The sequence below is a fragment of the Aythya ferina genome, assembly GCF_964211825.1.
Source record: "Aythya ferina genome assembly, chromosome: 20".
NCBI classification, from domain to species: domain Eukaryota; kingdom Metazoa; phylum Chordata; class Aves; order Anseriformes; family Anatidae; genus Aythya; species Aythya ferina.
The window spans coordinates 11,500,039-11,520,818 of NC_140318.1; the positions used below are offsets into that span (position 1 = coordinate 11,500,039).

At 56.2% G+C, this 20,780-nt stretch overlaps 2 protein-coding genes across 4 annotated transcripts; one reads left to right on the forward strand and one right to left on the reverse strand.

Annotated features, from left to right (window-relative positions):
- Positions 1-1,731: 1,731 nt before the first annotated feature.
- FBXW5 (F-box and WD repeat domain containing 5) lies at positions 1,732-15,362 on the reverse strand. The gene is made up of 8 exons (XM_084494519.1): positions 15,040-15,362; positions 12,762-12,919; positions 12,020-12,194; positions 9,910-10,058; positions 8,032-8,512; positions 5,545-5,692; positions 4,402-4,614; positions 1,732-3,763 (listed from the first exon to the last, which is right to left on the reverse strand). Exons 1-8 carry the CDS (start codon positions 15,230-15,232, stop codon positions 3,517-3,519), a joined length of 1,764 nt encoding a protein of 587 aa, XP_084350645.1. The 5' UTR covers positions 15,233-15,362; the 3' UTR covers positions 1,732-3,516.
- Positions 15,363-15,746: 384 nt separating this feature from the next.
- Positions 15,747-19,659, forward strand: C8G (complement C8 gamma chain). 3 transcript variants are annotated; one of them, XM_084494536.1, is made up of 7 exons: positions 15,759-16,032; positions 16,350-16,489; positions 17,068-17,138; positions 17,448-17,555; positions 18,251-18,352; positions 18,639-18,677; positions 19,121-19,400. In XM_084494536.1, the coding sequence occupies exons 1-7, from the start codon at positions 15,901-15,903 to the stop codon at positions 19,132-19,134; spliced, it is 606 nt and encodes a 201-aa protein (XP_084350662.1). In that variant the 5' UTR covers positions 15,759-15,900; the 3' UTR covers positions 19,135-19,400. The 3 variants fall into 3 exon arrangements, with proteins under 3 accessions (XP_084350661.1, XP_084350663.1, XP_084350662.1); XM_084494535.1 differs by lacking the exon at positions 18,639-18,677 and having other exon boundaries at positions 15,747-16,032; positions 18,251-18,363; positions 19,101-19,659; XM_084494537.1 differs by lacking the exon at positions 17,448-17,555 and having other exon boundaries at positions 15,752-16,032.
- The last annotated feature ends 1,121 nt before the right edge of the window (positions 19,660-20,780 follow it).

Genomic DNA, 20,780 nt, shown 5'->3' on the forward strand with positions numbered 1-20,780 from the left:
CTTCCCAAGTGCTGATGGTCAGCGTGTGGGATGTCCACCTGGAGCAGAGCAGGCCTGGAATGCTTTTGCACCTGCTGCTTGCAGCCTCACTGCTTTGTGCAAACCATCTTTGAGCTTGTCCTGGGGGATACTGGTACCCTCACCCTGTTGCCTTAAGAGGAAGGAAAGAAAACAACAACAACAAAAAACTAGCAAGGCCTGAGCTTTGTGGAGGAGGCCAGGCCCTGTGCTGCCCAAGGAGTGTCCCTGCTCACACTTTGCTTGGAGAGGGGGAGGAAAATCAGCACTAATGGTTTAGAGTTGAAATTGTGTATTATTTTTTTTTTTGGGGGGGGTGGGGGGAGGGTGTTGATCTGGAGCAATCTGTGTCTTTGCTCATGGGGCATTTGCTCAGCACCCCCTGGCTGAGGGGGTGGGGGGACCAGGTCTGGCTCTGTAGTGCCTGGCAGCACAGCCGCCAGGAAAGGCACCCAGCAGGAGCACAGGCTGTGGGGGGTGTTGGGCTGTGCTGACAAGCAGAGGAGACTGCTGGCAACTTTACCCTGCCCTGCCGTGTTGTTTCCCTTCCCTTACTACAAGGCTGAGGAAAGGGATGGCTGGTCCTGAAAATGCTGTCTGGCCCTTTTTCATTTTTTTTTTAGCTCTCAGGTTTGCAGGGTTATTTGTAGTGCGTACCACTTGCAGCGATCTATGCACTGCGGTAGGAGGGTAACGTCTTCCCTTGGTGTGATGCTGAGGCTGGCTAGCAGATGGGCATTTATCACGAAGCACAGCTGGATTTTGTTTGTTTGTTTGTTTCACTGTTTGACCACAGCTATTGGAGAACAGCCACCTCAGCCTGTCAATGTGAAGTAAGTTTTTCCTTGAGGATGCCGTACGGTGAAAACCACTAATAAAAGCAGTTTGAAGAGTTTTGTGTAACTTGTGGAAGGCTGTGGCTTCAACACTGCCCATGGTGGAAAAGGAAGGGCAGGGCCAGGACTGCCTCAGGCAGGGCTGGAGGTTATTTTTGTGCTCACCATTCTCAAGCTGCTGGCTCTCTGCAGGAATGCTGCAACCCTGCTGATTCAAAATAAGCAGGGACACGGTTCCATAGTGGAGAGACCCATCCCCAGGCTTGGCTGCTGAAGATTCAAACGCCCAAGAGGCTGCAGGGCTGCTAGGAACAGGCACTGTTGGTGCTGTGCCTGCTTTACAGGGACCAGCTGCAGCCACCCAGGGGACCAGCTGTATGGAGGGGCACAGTGAAGGTGTTATGCATAGACAATAAAAGAGCAGTTAAATTCCTCTAGGCCAGGCTGTTTTTTGTATCAATTCCTAGGTGCTAAGCTCCAGCCTTCAATTCATTCTGGGCACTTTACAACAGTCACAGCAGTGCAGGCCTGATCTGGGCACCTCCCAGGAGCTGTAGCACTAGACCAGGTCCTTTTACTTGCACAGCCACAGAAGAGGCAGCGATGGGTACTACAGGAGGGGCCTGTACCCTCTCAGGAGGGGCAAGTTTCTCACAGGGCAGCTGGCCCCAATTCATGCAGACAGGTGCTGCCTGATGTGAATGGCTGAATGTTGAAAGCCTGAAAGAGGACGCTGGTGACTGGTCTAGCTCCTGTCCTGTCCTGGAACAACAGCTACTTTTGCAGGGGCTGCAGCAGACAGAGCAGTATTGTGCTTCTGGCTTCAGTAGGGAAAAAAAAAAAAAATACTAGGAAAAACAAACTCACATTGCAGAGATGCTTTAGCAGAATATTTATTCAATGCCATAGTGAAGAGCAAAACTTGGTACAAACATAAACCCTCAGTGCCTTGCTCACTACTACACTGAGCCAAGGGGAAAAACATTTCACTGTCTTGGGGGAGGAGAGGAGGAAGGTAGAGACTCTGTACCTTTGATGTGTAATTGGACAGAGCTGGATTCAGATCCTGTGTGCACACCCATAGACACACATGCACACAATGGACTCCCTTGTTTCTAGAAGTCCTACGAAGACAGAAAACCTGAGTACAGGGGTTTTGGATAAAGCCATGGGCACTTGCTGGGGCAGAGCAAGAAGGGTACAGACCCTCTTGCCAAGGGCTTTAGGAGCCGTTAAAGCCATCAGTGCGTATCAAGTCGGTATCTACTGCCTCCATGAAGTACGTTTGCAACGCAAGGCTGTGAGTGGCACAGACAACTGCCCAGGCACTCCCATGCTCAGGAGAGATCCGAAACTGCTCCTCCAGCCCATGCTGAGTTTGGCTCCCTTCCAGACTCTGCCAGGAACCCAGCTCCCAGGAGTAATTGCAGCCCCAGGGGTCACTGCTGGCCCTGGGAGTTGTGGGCCCATGCTGTCTAGGCCAAGACAAGATTAGGAGCTTAATTTTAGACTCTTAACATTTGGCTACCTGCTAGAGAGAGAAAAGCTTTGGGGACAACGGAGTAAACAACACTGAGTTCAAAATAGCTTAAAGTAAGCCAGCTCCTGCCCTCAAAAGAGTCTTCATAGGGAGCTGATCACTGAACCCAAGAGGAGTCAACCCAGGTGGAAGGCAGCTTATTCAAATGTCATTTTGGGCAAGAGGGCTGTGCCTCCACCCATTCACCTGTGGGTGCCTACACCTATTCACAGAGAACATACCAAGAAAACCTAAAGTGCCAGTTTGAGTAGCATAGGAGGGAAGTGACCATGAGACAGCCAAGTGACATCAGCCATCCTCACAGCTACTGCCTTGGGAAGGGTCAGCAGATCCTCTGGAATGAACGTGTTACCGATACCATAGCTTATTTAACTGCTATGGAGCAGAGGAAGATGGGGGCAAAGCCAGCGCCATGTTACCACCAGCTTCCCCCACTCAGATTTGGAAACTGGTGGTACCACCATTTGGTTGCTAACCAAACGCCACAGACACCAGCCAGGCACCTCCTGCCCTGCACCAGCACTGCCTCCCCTGCTGCCATCACCTTTTCAGCCCTTGCTGCCCTCCATGGCCCTAACACTGTGTGTGGGGAGGCACTCAGCACACCCAGCAGCCAGACGAGTTACCCATGGAGGTTTGGGACAAACAAACATTAATAAAACCAGTATATTAAGAGTCCTGCAGTAAGGCAGCACAGCACTGTACCGCTGCTTTTGCCAAGTGCTCTGCAGCCAGTAGCTCTCATGACTGAGGTCAGGCACATCCCAGGCCCACACAGCAGAAATCCTCCAGACACGCCTCAGTCTGTTCTCAGATGCCAAAGCTCACTCAGAGAGAGCTGTGACCAAGTAGCAGCGTTTGTGATAAGCTGTGGGGAGGCTACCCTGCAGTGACCAGCTCCGGCTGCTGCCCACCATACCCAGGAACAGGTCTTCAGCTCTTACGTTCTGTCTTTGAATTGGATACTCTGAGGAGGAAGCAGTTCCCACAACTGGGGTCCCTCCTGACTCAGCTGATGGGATTGGTGTGCCCAGAGCTTGTCTCTGTTGTGCAGGGCTCAAAGCTCTGCAAGCTCCAGAGGTGGCTGCAGTGAGAAAGCTGCAGGGGAAAGTGAACCTGGATTCAGCTTTTCTGGTTCATGAGCCAGGAGAAGAGCAGTTTCCTGGGCCTGGGCTTCCTGGCCTGCTGGATTCGCACCGTGCGAGGGGAGCGCCACACCTTGATAGTTGTGTCATCACTGGCTGTCAGGAGCAGCTCCTGCTCCACTGGGCTGAAGGCCACTGAGTTGACCACGTTGTCGTGCTGTAGTTTGGCCAGGCAGATGTTGTAGTGCCGGTCCCAGATGTAGCCATGGCGATCTTCTGCTCCACTGCATCAGACAAGACACCAGTAAGGACATCACCCAGGCAGCCCCGATAACCTGCTTCCCCCAGGCCCTTCCTTCTGCACAGAGGCAGCAGCTGCTTTGACCCAACCAAAGGCCCCAGCCTCCATCTGCAGTCCCATCACCTACCAGCATGCAACCTGGGCAAGCAAATGCCCTCTGCGACCCAGACTATGCCATAGGCAGAGGTGGATTCCCATGAGGCCTCACAGCAGCAGCAAGAAAAGCCATTCAAAGCAATACAGGCACGTGAACAGTCAGGCTGTGTGTCTGAACCCATGGCCAGGCTCGCACCACGGTACCTGCAGTGAACCCACCTTGTTCTGGGCTGCAGTAAGGACCATCCCTGCAACTCACCCTACAGCACCTGCTGCCTGCAGCTCCTAAGAGGGCAGATCACCACCCACTACCAAACATGCCACAGCCAAAAATTTCCTCTTTCCTCACTGATTTCACAACAGGACCAGAGCAGACACCCTTTGATTCTGTCACTCTGCTTTTTACAAGTCTCCCGTTTCCTGCTCTGCTTGCAGAAGTTTTCAGCCCTGCTTGCACAAGCCAGCCGGCAGTGCAACACACAAGGCCCTCCTTGTGTGATCCTGCCCGTCCCCATCACCACACACCTTGCCACAAAGTCTCTGCTGACATCCAGGAAGATGAAGAAGCACTCCTCATTGGGTGTGTAGGCCCGATGTGCACGGAGAGCTCTTTTCACTTCCTTCATTGTCTTCAGGTCAAATACATGAAGATCGATCTCCTCAGCGATGGGGGGTGGCTGCATTGGGTCAGAGATGATGCAGTCCCGAGGCCAGGCACGGCTGTTCACATACAGGTATCTTGGGGAGAGGAGCAAAAACATTATCCTGAGCCTCAACACACACTCCAAAGCTCCTGAAGCCCCAGCTGTAAAAGCCTTTCCCCAGCACAAGCAGGCAGGGAGGGGGATGAGCAGTTGCCCTGGTCCTTATAAAGCCCACAGTTTTGCTCTCTGAAATTCAGGCTGAAACACAGCAACAGGGTGATGAACCATTTCCTACCTCACCTGGAAAGGAATGGGCCACCACAACTGTGTTGTTGGGTCCTAGAGACTAGGTTGAGCCTCCTTCATCTCATTAAAACCAACTCCAAAGATGACAGCCTAGCCCTCTGTCTCGGGAGCAAGCTGGGGGCAGCTCCTCTGCTCTTCCAAGGCTCCTTGCCTGACCTGATCCTGAACTGGGCTCAGCAGTGCAGAGGGAGCAAAGATTTCCTGCTGAGATCTGGGGAGATGTTCAGATGTACACAGCCCGTGCAGGCTCCCTGCTCCAGCCACCAGGCCAGCAGCACTCCGGCATCAAAGGTCTGAAACTGCTCCCAGGTCTGGGATAAATAGAGCAGGGCCACGTGCTCTTTCAGAGCACATACCGTATCTTCCAGAAGGTGAAGTTCATTCACTGCCAGCACTCAGGGGAAGACAAGTAACCACTGTCCTGTCAGCTATGTGCATGTACACAAACAGGTCCCTGGGGACAACCCCGGCCTGCAGGCATTTGAGTGAGGTGGCCCAGCTGCTGAGACTTTTTTTTTTTTTTAACCATTTTGCACAGCCAGTACATGGGCAGCCTGCCATAATGCAGAGTACCTCACCCCAACCTGATGCAGAGAAGTCTCTGTAATTTTTCTCCCATTCACCCCAAAGTCTCCAAACAGCTCTCACCCAAACCCTCCAGTGTATGACACCAGCAGGCAGCACCTACCCTGCTTGCCTCCCATCTCATCATGCTCACCTGTGGTCAGGGGAGAGGCCCATGCCAATGATGTGCCCATGGATGTCAATGACATGATCCAGTGAGTCAAAGAATTCATCCGAGCGCCTCTCCTCCCCAAGCACTGGCCCAGCAGTTGTCATCTGATGGGGCAAGATTCTTTTAATCCCTTGAGGACAAAAAGGAGAATCAGGGAATTCTGCAGGGTGCTGCCAACAGATAAGCAGGGCTGATGGAAGTCCCCAGACTTCAAGAAGGGGCTTCCCTCTGTGCTGCTAAGAAAGGAGAACTGGCTCATTTATGGCCAAGGACCAAGGGAGGGACTGGCAGACAGCTCCTGTCCATGCCAGCTGCTCACAGGCTCTCGCTAGCAGTGCTTTTGGCCAGAACAGTGCATACAAATGACATGCTGGCACATTCAGCCCCAAGCAGCAAGCTGCCCAGTGCCCAGCTGCCAACCCAGCGGGTGCAACCGCACCTGGCCCCAAGCCTCCCGCCAGGCCATGGTGCTCCTCGGAAGCTGCACTGGCCTGGAAGGCACCCTGGTTGCAGCAAGGTTCTCCTTACCCACCCCATTGTAAATCAGTGAATCATTGGGCCGTGCCCATCTCCTCTAGTACCCACTCTGGAGAAGGCCCGTGAGATGCACTGGCTGCACAGGGTTTCCTCCTGTCGCTGTCAAGCACAGCTGGGGGTCAGCCTGGAAAGCTCCAAGAACAAGGGTTTAAGCCAGAACTAGACTCAGTTTTTGAACTTCCTGACAAAGGGAGATGGGTCAAGCCCTCTCCCTTCCAGCTGCAGACAGAGGTCCAAAACACAGACCATATGCAATGGATTCCTGGAGGCCTCCCACAAACCTCAGGACCTCTTGGGCATGCTTGGGCTCAGCTCTCCCTGGATGCCCAAAAGAAATTGGAAGACCATCCCACTGCCCCTCCGAGGGACTCACTGCATACCACCCTTAACTGTAGCTCTCTTCCCCAGGGGAACAAGGCAGGGGTTACCCCACACTGTCCCTTTCACATCACACAGTTGAACCTGGGCAGCCCAGGACCTTCACCTTTCCCACCCAACTATCACTGCTCACCAGCATCTTCTTCCTCACTTGGGCGTCACTAAGCTCCCAGTTCCAAACTCAGCTATATGATCTCCACATGCACGAGCCAACAGAACAGGCAGATTTGCCCATGAGTCAAGCTTTCCACCAGCACAAGGGAGACAGTGACTCAAAGGGACCTCCTGCAGAAGTGCTCATGTGCAGCAGATCAGGTGAGATAGCGCCGATGCCCAGAAGTGGGCCCCAGCAAGGGACAGGAGCACAGAGCATCACAGCTACACGCGGTCCAGGCTGCATTCCTGTCTTAGGCAGGCAAAGGCCGAGTGACTCTTCTCCAGGTGGTCTACAGCTTTGGAAACAGCCTTTCCCTGCCTTACTGGGCTGTGCTGGTGTAGGCCCAAGTTACAGGAGGGTTAGAAGAGCCTGAAGCAGGAAAGAGGCCGTAATTGCACAAGCATCAAAAGGAACTGAAACTGCCTGGCTTTACTGAAGAATCTTCTTGTGTGGAAGCAGCTTTCCTTCCCTCCTTCCATTTCTACTGATCTGTCTGGTCCTTTCCACTAAACTGGCTTTAGGAGCTTTTTGAAAAGCAGGCAGACTATCTGCTTCTGCTCATCACTGCACTGATTTCCTATAACTTCAGTCTCTCCCAGTTCCAGTGCCTCAGCAAGAGTGCCCTGAATGAGCGAGGGAAGTCCTACCCCAAAAAAAAGGTCTCCAGAAGTGCTCCTTCTTGGATTTTGCTGCAGTTACTGTCCCTGGTACCCCACCAAGAGCTAGCAGGCAGCCTGGCTCCAACTTGGCATGGAAACACCCACCCAAACAGCTGATCATCCACTGTGAAACCCCTCCTGCATCAAGCCTTTGGTTCTGTTTCAACCACCCAGGTCACACCAACACTGAAAGGCCAGGTGGCACAGGGTCAGTACACCCCGGGCTGCACAAGAGGCAGGCAGGACATGGGCAGACAGGGCTCAGTCTCAGAGCTGGGGGAACCGCACATCCATGAACTCCCAGCTGTTCAGACTAGCCGTGTTCCAACGCCCTCTCCAACCTCCACAGGGAGGCTAGGATTGAGGCCCTCCCACAATCAGGGCAACCACTGCCCTTCACATCCACCCACCGGTGTGCAACTTGTGACTAATGTTAAATCATTCTTGATTTCCTGCTTAATCCTCACCATGACATTCTTGCATCACCAAGTGTCAAGCCTGGTAGCAACAAAACAACCTCAAGTGCTTGTGGGAGAGAACTCTCTCCAGTCACTGAAGGCATCTCAAAAGCTTCTGGCACTGTACTGAGAAGGCAGCCTGAGCAGAACTGCAACTCAGTCACCACAAACAAGTGGCAAATTAACACAGGTCTTTTCCAGATTCAGATTTGGACTGTAGCTGCAGCCCACACCCCCCTACAAAGGCAGACATGCCCTGGAGCTCATACCACAGCCTTACCTATCTGATGTGGAGAATAAGTGAGGCATCCTGTGGTGAAGATTAAGTATTTTGTCTTGCTGTTGCTCTCTGTGGGGAGCAGGTTCACCTCAGGTGGTTTAGTTCTGTTGCGTATGAACAGCTCAGCCACCTTGGTCTCCAACTCTGTCTCAGTCATGGCAGGCCTCATACGACCCTCCATGATATCATCAAAGAACTGCTGTAGCCCATCCTCTGCTGTCACACCCCCGTCATCTGGCAATTCCTGTACTGCTGGCTCTGGAGTCTGCTTGGGCTTGGCCTCCTCTTCTTCACTGTCACTGCCAAGATCAAAGACTGGGCAGGTGGAGGAGGCAGCCAGCTGCTCCTCATAGTCCAGGAGCAGGTCTGGGGAATCGTACCGGCTGCAGTCAGCCACCATCACGGTCCGGATAGTGCTGGCGTTCAGATTCTGGATTTTGAACAGTCTCTTCACTACATTCACATTCTCAGACTCTACGCCCTGGGAGCAAATAAAAGAAGTAAGCAGGAATCAGCTCACCACAACATCGCTCATAAAGCCTCCGCTCAAACTAAGAGATGTTGCCCTGAACTTGAGCCCATGGTGCAGCCACCAGTCACGCACTGACACCTCTCAGCACTGCTCTCTGGGCATCTCTAAGCACTGCCATGAGCGCTGGCCCAAGAGGCTGGCCAGCTCTGCTATATTCCTTCCCATCTTGGAGGTGGGCTTGCTGAAACAAAAAGCCAGGGCCAGGCTTTTGCTGGCAGACAACAGCTGAGCTGGGAACTCAGAGGCCAGGCAGCCTTGCTCCCACCTTCCTGCCTGAGATCATTAGCTGGCACTGCTTGTGGCATTACAAGAATTTCAGGAACAGGTCTCTGTAATAAACAGGTGCAGTGGGAAGCGCCATCCCTCTAGCCTACACAAAGCAGAGGGAGAGGACCTCAGTGCTCCTGGAGTTTGCATGTGCCCCTCAGCAGCATCAGATGGATTATCAGCTCCCAGAAATAAGCAAGTCTCTTCCTACCTAACTGCTTCTGCTGTCTGCAACCACACTTCAATATTTCTATCAAATTGGGCAAGGTCCTTCCTTGCCTCTTGGAGATGGATGAGTTAATGCTGTAATGTCAGTGCAGCACAGAGAAGTATTTTTTGAAAGGATCCCTGCTACCACAGGGAATTTCACCTAGGACGAGCATCAAAGGTTTGTGTTGAAAAAAAAAAAAAAAAAAAAAAAAGAAGTAGGACACGATGTGTGGCTGTGACACGGGGACAGAGGTAAGACGGAGGAGCAACATGTCTGAGCAGTACAAGTAGCAAAAAAAAATGAACAAGCAGTCTAGAACCAGCACACACTGATATCTGAGTCTCATCACAGCATAACAGACAGCACCTGGCCTACAAACCTCGGTAGTAGCAGGCAGGACTGAACCCAGCCTTCCAGCCACCTCCAGGGAACAATGCCATGAGCTGCCAAGTAGGAGAATGGTCACTGCTCAGACACATGCCAGGCTGCAGCCACCCCAAGCTGAGCTTTATAATGGGAGCCTTGAGGACCTCAGCAACCTTGATGCAGTTCATCTGTTCTCCTGTTTAGCAAAACATGCTCTAGGGCACTCCCCTCAGGTCTTCATCCCAATTAATGGAACAGGAATTAATGGGAGCAGAGGATAGAGGAAGAACATTGCAACACATACCATAATACCAAGCGTGGAGAAACTTCATGCCAGGATTGCCTGGAGCTCAATATTTAGAAGGCAAGTCAAAGGAGATAAACAGGGCAGACAAGGGGACTCAGCCACTGTTCCCCTCTCCCATCCACTCATCAGCTTTTCCTCCCACAAGAGCCAGCAGGAAGCTGCACTGCCTGTGGAGCTGGAACAAAGGCACCTTACCTGGAAAGCATTGTTCAGCCAGAGCACAGAACAGGAGGTTATACGTCCAATCCGATGCAGATTGCCAGATATCAAGTTGGTTTCGTTCAGCCAACAGCCAAACACATCATAGGGTTTATTCCTCACCCTGGAAAGCAGAGTGAAGTTCTCTGGAAGGGAGGGGAAACAAGCATGAGTTGATGGCTCCTGACAAGGGTCCTGGAGAAACCATGGCAAAAGGTATGGGAGGTGGGTTCAAGGTTCAGCCTACAGCACTGATGCAGCACCTTCACTGAAAGCTGAGCAGACACTGCCCAAACACCATCCAGCCTCCAGGCACTGTTACGGACGCAGATTATTTCTCTCTTCTACGGCGATTTGTGGCGAATGCATGCACCAGGGAAAACAAAGCATAAGGACAGCCAAATAGATCCAGACCATAGAGCAATCTAGCTACAGAGCCCTTCTCCAAGCATGGCTGTAGTGGGTTTACGTGGCAAGGTTTTGGTAGCAGGGGGCCATAGGAGTGGTTTCTGTGAGAAAGATCTAGAAGCTGCCCCATGTTTGGGAAGGGCCCCATTGTTTTCCACAGCTGAGCCAATAAGCGATGTTTTGCACCTCTGTGAGAGCATATTTAAGACAGGGAAAAAAACGCTGCGCCAGACAGCAGCCGGGACAGTGAAGGGAGTGAGAAAACAGCCTTGCAGGTGCCAAGGTCAGTGTAGAAGGAGGGGGAGAGGTGCTCCAGGCGCCGGAGCAGAAGTCCCCTGCAGCCTGTGGTGAGGACCATGGTGAAGCAGGATGTCCCCCTGCAGCCCATGGAGTACCACGGTGGAGCAGGGTCCCCCGCTGCAGCCCGTGGAGGAGACCACGGTGGAGCAGGTGGCCCTGCACCAACGGAGGCTGCCGCCTGTGGAAGACCCCTGCCGGAGCAGATTCCGGGCCGGACCTGTAGCCCGTGGAGAGGAGCCCACGCAGGAGCAGGTGACCTGGCAGGAGCTGCTGCCCGTGGGGGAGCCAGGTTGGAGCAGTTTGCTCCTGAGGGATGGACCCTGCGGTACGAACCCATATCTGGAGCAGTTCTTGAAGAGCTGCTGCCTGTGGGAAGCCCACGCTGGATCAGTTCATCAAGAACTGCATCCCGTGGGTGGGACCCCACAGCACAGGGGACGAGAGTGACCGAGAAGGAGCGGCAGAGAAGAAGTGCTGTAGACTGACCATAACCACCATTCTCCCATTCCCCTGCGCCGCTCAGGGGGAGGTGGAAGAGGGTGGATGGGGGGGGAAGGTGCTTTTGTTTTCTTTCCTTTGTTTTTCACTTCTCTAGCTTGTTAGTAATGAGCAATAAATCTTACTGTCTTCTTATGCTGAGTCTGTTTTGCCCGTTACAATAATTATTGCATGATTTTCTCGTCCTTATCTCAACCCTTGAGCCCTTTTCACATATTTTCTCCCCATTCCTCTTTGAGGAGGGGGAGTGAGAGAGCGGCTGTGGTGGAGCTCGGCTGCCCACTTGAGTGGAACCATGACAATGGCCCAAAGCAGACACCCCACGGACAAGAACAAGTCATACACATCGCATACTCTCATCCTTCCATGTCATGACTTAGGGCCTTTCTGGACAAGAGAGCTGTGCCTTTAGCAACAGTCCTTGGTTTTGGGACAGTAACAGAGATGGCAAGAGACAATACAGCTAGATTTAGTGGGTTTCACAGAATTGCAACAGAAAAGGTAGAGCAGGACAGAATGACTGTGCCTCAAACCACATGAGACCTCAGGGCAAGACTAGCACTGCTTGAGTCAGAAATGGTGGCTTCAGGACAATTGGTAACGTGGACAACTCTTGCCTTGCCCAGACTCTTACTTAGAGCTGAAATTGAATGAGAACACACACACACCACACTGCACTTTCAGGTGATGACATGATAACCTGAGTAGAGTTATCCCTACGGCTATCCAGAAGGTTTACCCTACGGAATTGCGATCTAGACCTCTTCGCACAGATGGTGGAAGGCAGGACAAGCAGAGGTCAGGGCCGCAGCCTACAAAGAGCAAGTGGAAGAAAGAAGCCCCAGCTCCCACCACTTTACATATTCCAGGAAGCCCCACTGAAGGCAAAGACAGTATTTACCCATGCTGATTACGGCAATCTCTCCTGATGATGAGTTGTGAGGCCCCACAAAGACACCTGATACCAGAAGAAGGGAGTCATCAGAGTTGAACTGGGAGAACTGTGTGTAGCTCCAATTGTATGGCCTCATGTTGGAGCTGTGCTGCAGGGAAATGTCCAGCTCATTGCTCCAGATCTACAGACAGATAAATGAACAGTCAGGAAGCTGTAAGAAGCCAGAGGGCAGTTCCACTCCACCTGTCCTGCCAGCTTTCACCAGGCAACAAAAAAATTATTGAAGACCATATGTAAACGCTTCCAAGTCCCAATTTCCCTGTCAACTCCCTTGATGGAAAATGGTCAGCAGCTTTGGAGAGCAGCTAAATGCAGGACTTCTCCAAACTTCTCTATCAGCCAGGCAATGACAGTTATCGCCACAGCTGGGTTTAAGCATGTTGAGAGAGATTTCTCTCAAGACAACCACTCATGCAAGACTGCAGTAGGTCATTACCTCTGTTAGACCCAAGGCGGGACCAGTTTGCACCTAGAAAGCAGCCAGAGCCAGGCAGCACCTTCCAGGCTACAACTGAGAGAGTCATTATTGCTGTGGCTTTGAGAACAACTCAGCACCTTCAGGAAAAGGAATAAGTCCAGGGACTCCTGGTCAAACCTCACCTCCCCACAGCCTTTCTGAATGCTACTCTCACAGCTGAACCCTACTAACTCAAAACAAAGTTTTGTACAGGTGATGGTTCCTCCTTACCTTAACAGTACAGTCTTTGGAGCACGACGCAAACAGACAGCCAGAGTGGGAGAAGCTGAGGTGCAAAACCTGGTCATTGTGCTCCTTCAGAGCCTGCACCTCAATGCAAGGGATGGTGTCGTAGAGCCTCTGGAACTCGTCATACCAGGAGACAGCAGCTGGAAGAGAAGCAGGAACACTTGATAGGAATGCAAATGGCAGGGAAGCAACAGACCTGAGCTGAACACAGCAGCTGCAGAATCAGCCTTTAATAAAGCACAGCCACCAGCAATACCAGGAGCTCCGCCGTGGCTCCAGTCCCTGCAGCTTCAGTTGTGTTGGCAGAGCTTAACATTTTTCTCTGTAGTTTCTCCACTCTCCCCCACAAGAAAAATCTTTTCTCCTAACAAACACACAACTTCTCACCATATCACTACTTTCCAAGCTACTACAGTCACTGCAAGAAACATCCAGGACACAGCTACTAGCTATCTAACAACAACTTTGCTCATGACGAAACAGCAGTCAGAACTGCAGACGTGCTCCAGCACAGTGCAAACAAATCTATCATGTGATGAAAGGGAAGTTGTTCCTCAGGGCACAGGGCTCCACTCTGATTATCTGTGTCTTGTCTGACACAGAATTAAGGAAGTTTCAGAAGGTGTATGAGACCAGAAAAGAACATCTCAATGAGACAAAAGATAGGGGAAACAAAAGAGAAGAACTGGAACTAGATACAAAATGTCAAGGCAGAAGAAGAGTAGTGCAGTAGAGGAGCCTGGAATACACTCAGAGAAGTCATACTGACTGCTAGCAAAGAGATAAACAAAGAGGAAGATCTTTAATGAAGTGCCCAATAAGGTAGTCTACAGAGTTCTTGCAGCAGCAAATCCCAGGGAAGCAAGGAGTTAGACATTTATATGGATAAAGGCCAACTTTCCTAGTTACACTCAACAGGACAGTTTTTTTTTGGAACTCACTGCAGCTCCAGGAGGCACCTGCTCCTGGGGCAGGGAGCAGCTTGCTGCCAGCACATCCCACCACTGCTCACATGGCAGGGCACTTCGTCCCCCTCAGAGGCTCTTGCTCCCAGCACACCCAGCAGGGATGCAGTCAGGACAGATCCCATCTGGCCAAACAATCTCAATGCTTATGAGAGCCATTGGATGCCATTCACCACACCACAGAGTTGCTCAAGCCAGGCAGGCTTGCAAGACATTTCCCCAGCTCCTGGGACTGCCCACCTACCCTGCCATCATCCCCCCGAGAATGATTTCCACAGCCTGGGAGGTGCCCAAGCACATTACTGAGCTACACTGACTGCTCACTCCCAGTTAGTTCACTCCCAGTTAACAAGGCAGCTGTCAGCTTACTCAATTCAAGAGACACGCAGCGAATGAGACTGGCCAAAGAGCCTCAGATAAAGCCTAAAGATAACATTTTCAATACAAAGGAAATCCAGGGACTGCACAAGCAAAATCAAGCAACCTGAACAGTCACATCCACAACTTCTCCATTCTTCCTCAGAGCTCTCTTGCACTGGTGTTCCCTGCTGAAGGGAGACAGGTTCCCCGCTGCTTGATCCTCCTGGCTTCTTATCTTTCTGTAGCAACTGTAGCCAGAGAGCAGGCAGCCGGTTCTCTCTGCCATGGGCAATGCTGGGAGCACGATACACATCCTGGGAGCCACGGCCCTCCTGGGCCTCTGCAGCACACTGGGAAGGGGCATTTCTGATTCCCAGACAGGCCCAGCTCGGTGGCAAGAACTCCTGTCCCCAGGACCTGTCTCAGCTGTTACGACAGAACTGGGTTACCTTCCTAGATGGGACCAAACTGCTTTCAGCACCTGCTCCTCAGCAAGAGAGCAGCAGCAGAGAACAAACCTGTGATCATCCTCACCGAGACCGCCGAGGGCTCTCCCCAGGCAGGGCCGTGCAAGGCGCACCGCCAGTGCCGCCTGCTAATGGGTCATTTTCCTACTGCGAGCAGAGCCCAAGATCAAGTCTGACCTGCCCAGCGCAGTGGGTCAGCCCCCGCGCTAGCACCCGCCCGCCGTGCAGTGGCCCCGCCGCACGCCCCGCGCACCCCGCACCGCAGCTGCCGCCCGCGGCTCGTGCAAGCAGCGGGTCCGGCTGGCGCCTGCCGCCTGCACCCCCAGCGCGGACGAGAGCGGGGCAGAGCCTGCAGCACAGCCGCGAGGCCCCGACCAGGAGGCGCCGGCGGCGATCGCCGTGGGCCCGGCTCGGCTCGGCCCGGCCCCGGCCCCCCCACCCCGTCCCGGCCGCAGCCCCGCGGCGCACCTGGGTGTCGGGGCACCTCGCGGGACACGCGGTAGTAGCGGTAGAAGAGCTCCTTCCACAGGAACTCGTCGCGGGCCACGGCGCGCCACTGCTGGCACACGAGCCCCACCGACAGCACGTCGGCGTGGTCCAGGTACAGGAAGATCTCGAACAGGACGCTGTCGGGGAGCAGGGGGCCGCCGCCCGCGTCCATCGTGTCATCCTGCCGCCGCCACGAGCGGGGCCGGGCCGGGGCGGGGCGGAGCGGAGCGGAGCGGAGCGGGGCGGCCCGGGCACCCCGCGGCCCCCGCCGGACCCGCACCGGGACCCGGCTCGCCGCGGCCCCGCCTCCCTCGCGCGCCGCTTCCGCCCCGCCCCGTGGCCGCTCTGGCCGCCGTCTCGCTGGTGTCCGGCCGCCAGGCACCGCGCCGCCTGCAGGACGAATCGGCCCGGCGCGGCGGCTCCGCCCCCCGGCAAGCCCCGCCCCCTCACACAAAGCCCCACCCCTACAAAGAAGCCCCGCCCCTCCCGAAAAAGCCCCGCCCCTGCACAGAAGCCCCGCCCCCTCTCGCACAAGCCCCGCCCCCTCCCCACACGAAGCCCCGCCCCTACACAGAAGCCCCGCCCCCCCCCGCGGGCCCGGGTCTCCGCGGGGCCGCCCGGGGCCGTCGAGGCGGGGGCCCCGCGCTCCGGCCGCCCCCGGGAGCCCCTGGCCCCGCCGCCCCGTGCCCGCCCCCGCCTCCCGCCGCCCCCGGAGAGGCCCCGCCAGCCGCGGTCGGCCTGGCCGGGCTCCCGGTGCCCCCTGACCCCGTGCCCTCGCGGCCCCTGCCCGGCCCCCTCCCGGCCCCGCCGCTTCCCGGCAGAGCGGCCGCTGCCCGCGCCATGGCCGCCCCGCGCGCCCTGCTGCTCCTCGCCCTGCTCCTCGCCGCGCCGCGGGGGCACTGCAGGCGGCCGCCCCCTCCCCAGAGCCCCCTGGAGAAGGTGGCGGTCGCGGAGCACCTCAGCCTCCCCCAGGTGAGGCCGGGGGCGCCCCGCTCAGCCCTGAGCGCCACCCGCCCCGGGGCCGGGGGTGCCCGCAGAGCCACCCCGCGGGGCAGGCGTGGGGGCGGCAGCACTCACGGGGAGCCCTGTCCCAGGTGGGGGCCGTCCCGCGGCACCTCGGGCTCCCGCAGCCACCTCTGCGCCCTGGGGCACGAGGCGCAGCTGCCGGCAGAGGTGCCGAGCGATGGTGCCGTGGACGATGGGCTCAGGACGGCGGGTGCTCAGGCCTAAGGGGCGGTGGCACCCCGTGGTGCTGGCCTGGCAGGTGACACCAGCCCTGTGCCTTGCAGCTGGCAGGGCGGTGGTTCCTGGTCGGCATGGCCTCCCGCTGCAGCTACCTGGCAGAGCACAGCTACCAACTGGAGGCCACGGCGGTGACAGTGGCTGTCCCGGATGGGCAGAGCCTGACGGTCAGCACCTTCAAGAAGCTGTGAGTGATGCTGGCAGCTGGGGCCACCAGGTGGGATGGCAGCAGGGACAGGATAGTTGTAGGCAGGCTGGGGAAGGGCCAGTGCCTGGCCACGGGCTCCAGGCTGGGAGAGAACCGGCCTGGAACAATTCAGGGGGGTGGATCTCCTCTGTGATGTTTTGTGCTAGAAGTCCTGGTTGTGGTGGGACTGGCAGCCTGCAAGCGGTGTGGCCACCAGCCCGAAACTGGCTTGGGGTGGCCAGGCTGGGCAGGGTGGGAGGCAGCCAGCCTGGGGAAACCGAGGCACCAAGCAGGCATTCAGTTTCTCAACAGCCACCTGGTCAGGGACTGGCTCTCGAAGGCCACCACAATTGGTGGGTCCATGTCTGTGGGCACTTCCCTGGCCATGGGGTGACCCAGCTGAGCGGGGTTTGATGGGCTGAGCCAGGCTCAGAGCTGCAGGGAGGGGCTTGGTGGATTATCGGACATCCTTTCACATCTCCTCCTCAGTGGAGAAAGCACGTCCAGTGTGTGCCATGGAAAGCAGGAAGGGCAGGGACCTCTCCATCCTGCACCAACATCCTTCTCTCCCCGTACAGGGATGGGATGTGCTGGGAGATCAGGCAGCGCTACCTCCCTGCTGGGGCGCGTGGACGCTTCTTCCTGAAGGGTGAGAGGGACTGGGCTGGGGTGGCATGGAGGCCGTCGATACCACGGAGCTGGGGCCCCTCCTGCCCCTGGCAGGGCTTTGGCACCGGTGTCCTCTCCCGTGGTGCCTTCCCTGCATGCCACCTCTGGGGTCTGAAAGTGTCCCAGTGCCACATGCTGTCACAGGCAGCGCTGTGGGCTGGTGCCTGCTGGTGAGGAACAAAAGCCCAGCCGGGATGTACCTGCTCTAGCCCTGATTTGCACCCTTTGTGCCCTCTGGCGGTGGCGTGAGGGTTTTGGATGGTGCCTGGGCTAACCAGAACCTCCCCAGGCCGTGGCTACGGCAGCAAGGTGGACGTGGTGGTGGCAGAGACAGACCACAGCAGCTATGCCATCCTCTATTACCAGAAGGGCCGGAGCATCTCCGTCAAGCTCTATGGTGAGCTGGCATCTGGGGATCGTGGATGCCTGTGCCTCGTGCAGGGCAGTGCTGCCCCACATCAGTCACACTGCTGGGGGCTTGGGTCAAGGGGCTGCTTCCTCTTCAGATCCACATGCTGTGCTGGGGGAGGGGGAAGAATGACATGCGGCACACACGAGCCATTGGGGTCATGATTGCCAGGGGACTTGGGGGAGCTGGGCTGGGTGGCAGAGGGGTGGGACACCACGCTGTGTTCAAGGGATGCCCTGCAGAGCTGCCAAGGACCCAGACACAGGGCTGGGATCCTGTTCCCACGTGGAGAGTTTTGTCCCCAAATGCTGCAAGGGGGAGAGCAAAGGCAATCTCCCTGGAGCAACCCCTGTTCTGGCTGGGGCAGATCCCACAAGGCGAATGGATACATTTGCTTGGCTATGCAGGGGTGCCAGCCTGCCTACTCACTGCCTGTGGCCCCCTGCCTGCCTGCACCAGCTCCACAGGTGGGCAAATGGCCATTTCACCCCAGGAAGCTGCAGATTTTCCCCAGCATGCCAGCAGAAACAGCTCTCATAGTGGCAGGGCTTTGTAGCCGTCTTTTCTGAGCTGAAAATCCCTTTGGCCCCAAGCCTGGCTGTGGGAGGCCCAGGGAGCAGGGGCTTGGCAGCACGGACAGGCAGGGCTGTGAGACTGATGGTGGTGTTTCCCTCCCCATGCAGGACGGAGCAGCAAGGTCAGCGATGCCATTGCGGACAAGTTCGAGCAGCGCGCCAGGGCTGTGGGCCTGAGTGAAGATGTGACCTACTACTTCCCCACGTACGGTGGGTGCCACGTGGTCACCCAGGAGCAGGGGCACCTGCGAGGATGGCTTCACCGGGAGGGTCCAGCACTGGGGTTTGGGGTCTGGCACCACCAGCATGGGGAGGGGAGGCACATCCACGTGTGTCTGAGCAGCTCGTGTCCCCATGTCACATACAGCCCTGTCCCCGCACCATGCTCTCCCCAGGGGACAAGGATGCAAGGACAGGACTGTAGCCTGTGGTGTCCCTGGGGTATGTGGCTGTTGTGACTGGGCAGGGTGATGGCTTCGGGCTCTCTCTCTTGCAGGGTTTTGTGACTCTGCAGACGAGTTCCACGTTCTCAACGGTGAGCTGCAGTTCCCAGGCAATGTGTTGGCCACTGGCATGCACCAGCCTTGGCACAGGCTGCACAGCCCCGTGCTGCCACAGCCCTGTGGTCTTGCCCTAGTAGTGCTGGTCTAGCATGGGATGGGGAGTCCTTCCTTGTCCTGGTGTGGGGCAAGGAGGTGGCAGAACATCACCCAGGATGGCTGCACCCTGGAGAAGCAAAGCCCATTTTGGCCCTTCTGCGGGTCAGGCTGAGCTTAGTGGGGTCTATGCTGGCATTTTATGGGGAGGCTCTGGGATGGGGTATTCTGTTATGGGGACAATCTGGGGTGAGTGCTCGTGTCCCTGGGGACAGCTCCATCATTGGTTGTTGGTGCTTGGGTGGGCTGAGGTGAGTCACCAGCCCTGGCACTGGTCTCCAACATCTCCTCCAGCCCCTCAGCACTTCTCTTTCTCTTCCAGAAATGAAGCTCTAGATGGAGGCAGAGTTGCCAGGACATGCCCAGAACTGATCCCTCACCTCATCCAGCTGCCTACAGCCACAGGGGCAGGCAGGGACGAGCTGGGGCTTGGCCAAATCTCACTGCTGTACAGCAGCCCTTGGGGCTCCCCAGCTCCTCCAGCTGCACTGGCAGCCCCCCTGCCTGACCTTGTTTCGTCCCCCCATGGCTTTGCATACTTCACCCCAGTGCCCTGGAGCAGCCAGCAAGACTCCAATAAACACAAGAAAAGGGTCTGTGTACAGGCAAGTCACCTCTCAATTGCCCCAGCACTGCCTCCACCCTGGGCTGAGCTGCTGGTGCCACTGCTTCGCACTGCTAGTGGCCTCGGGGGAGTCAGTGTGGTGCTTGGAGCCATGTAGCTCCCTCCTGTCCCCAAGGACCCCACAGCCCCTTGTCCTTTCCCTGAACCTCAGTTGAACCATGCAACACTAAGGCAGGAACAGTGACCTTTCCTGATTTACTCCGCAGTGCCGTAGTGTAGCCTGTCTGAGTGAGAAAAAGCCCAGACTGCCCAGTAGCCCATGGCAGCATGGCCTGGGGAACACACGTGGTGCTGTAGGCTGGGAGGACTTGGGGGTAACTGGGGACCTGTGCTGGATCAGCTCTTCCCCTCAGGGGCCCCAGGGAAGGAAACCACAACCCTGCAGCAGTCCTGCTTCCACTTCCCAGAGTCACTGGGGCAGTAAAACAAACCATGCCCCTGCACTGGGGACCGCGGTCCCCAAGGGGCTGCTGCCCTTTGAGCCAGACCCATAGCATTGCCTGGCTGAACTGTATGGCCAGGCTGGGGGCATCCCTTGAGCCCACTGTTCTCTGCAGGAGCTTGGCCCAGGGCCGCAGGGTTAATCCTGGGGGCAGAGGACCATCCCCCCAGCCTGACACGTGCAGCCTAGCCAGGGCTGTTTGGATGAGTGGTGCCAACCACCACAGTGCAGGCAGGGAGGTTGGAGGGGAAGGGGCACAGCCCCCAGAGCAGCTCCTGGCAATCTCTGCTGATACAGGAAGCTGGAAATCCCCTTCCCTATACCCCCCGCCAGCAGGCTGATCCGCAGCCCCTGGGGTGGGAGCAGCACCCCGCCCCCAGCACAAGTGTTTTGCAATCTTAGTGGAAACTGGTAACACATGTTGTTTATCAGGGACTTATGTAAGGAGCTGCCGCGTGACTCACCCGAAGCCAGCCACTGTCCCCACTGCCCACGTGTAGGGCAGCTGTGTCCAGCTGCGCGTACAGACCCCCCCGGCTGCCTCTGAGGCTGCTGCACTGCACAGTCTGGATGTCCCCAGCCCCTCAGGTACAGCTCGCTGTACGCAGCTGCAGGGCTGCTCTCCAGAAGTGCCTGTGTCATGGTGGAGACACGGCACAGCGATGGAGTTCCTGCCCAGCCCATGTGCCTGGGGTGAACTTGTTTATAGGGTGCAAATGCCCAGGCCCTGTAGCTTTGCTTGTCTCATGTTGCTGTCAGTGCCCCTGTGCTCCTGGGCTTGCCATGGGCCAGCACCCAGCTTTGCCACCACAAAAGAGCTGAGTGAGGGGGGCCCTTGGGTCCCCTCATGCCACCCTGGCAGGGAATCAGGACAGCTCTGTGTCCATGCACAGCACAGAACAGTGGAGACCCACG

Excerpts from the sequence above, each read along its gene's own strand:
- FBXW5 (XM_084494519.1), bottom strand. The coding sequence starts at position 15,232 with ATGGACGCGGGCGGCGGCCCCCTGCTCCCCGACAGCGTCCTGTTCGAG. Across the intron at positions 10,059-12,019 it reads GATTGCCGTAATCAGCATGG|AGAACTTCACTCTGCTTTCC; the intron begins GTAAATACTGTC and ends CCTCCCTTCCAG. Across the intron at positions 5,693-8,031 it reads TTATTCTCCACATCAGATAG|GGATTAAAAGAATCTTGCCC; the intron begins GTAAGGCTGTGG and ends TTTGTCCTCAAG.
- C8G (XM_084494535.1), top strand. The coding sequence starts at position 15,901 with ATGGCCGCCCCGCGCGCCCTGCTGCTCCTCGCCCTGCTCCTCGCCGCG. Across the intron at positions 16,033-16,349 it reads AGCACCTCAGCCTCCCCCAG|CTGGCAGGGCGGTGGTTCCT; the intron begins GTGAGGCCGGGG and ends TGTGCCTTGCAG. Across the intron at positions 16,490-17,067 it reads GTCAGCACCTTCAAGAAGCT|GGATGGGATGTGCTGGGAGA; the intron begins GTGAGTGATGCT and ends CTCCCCGTACAG.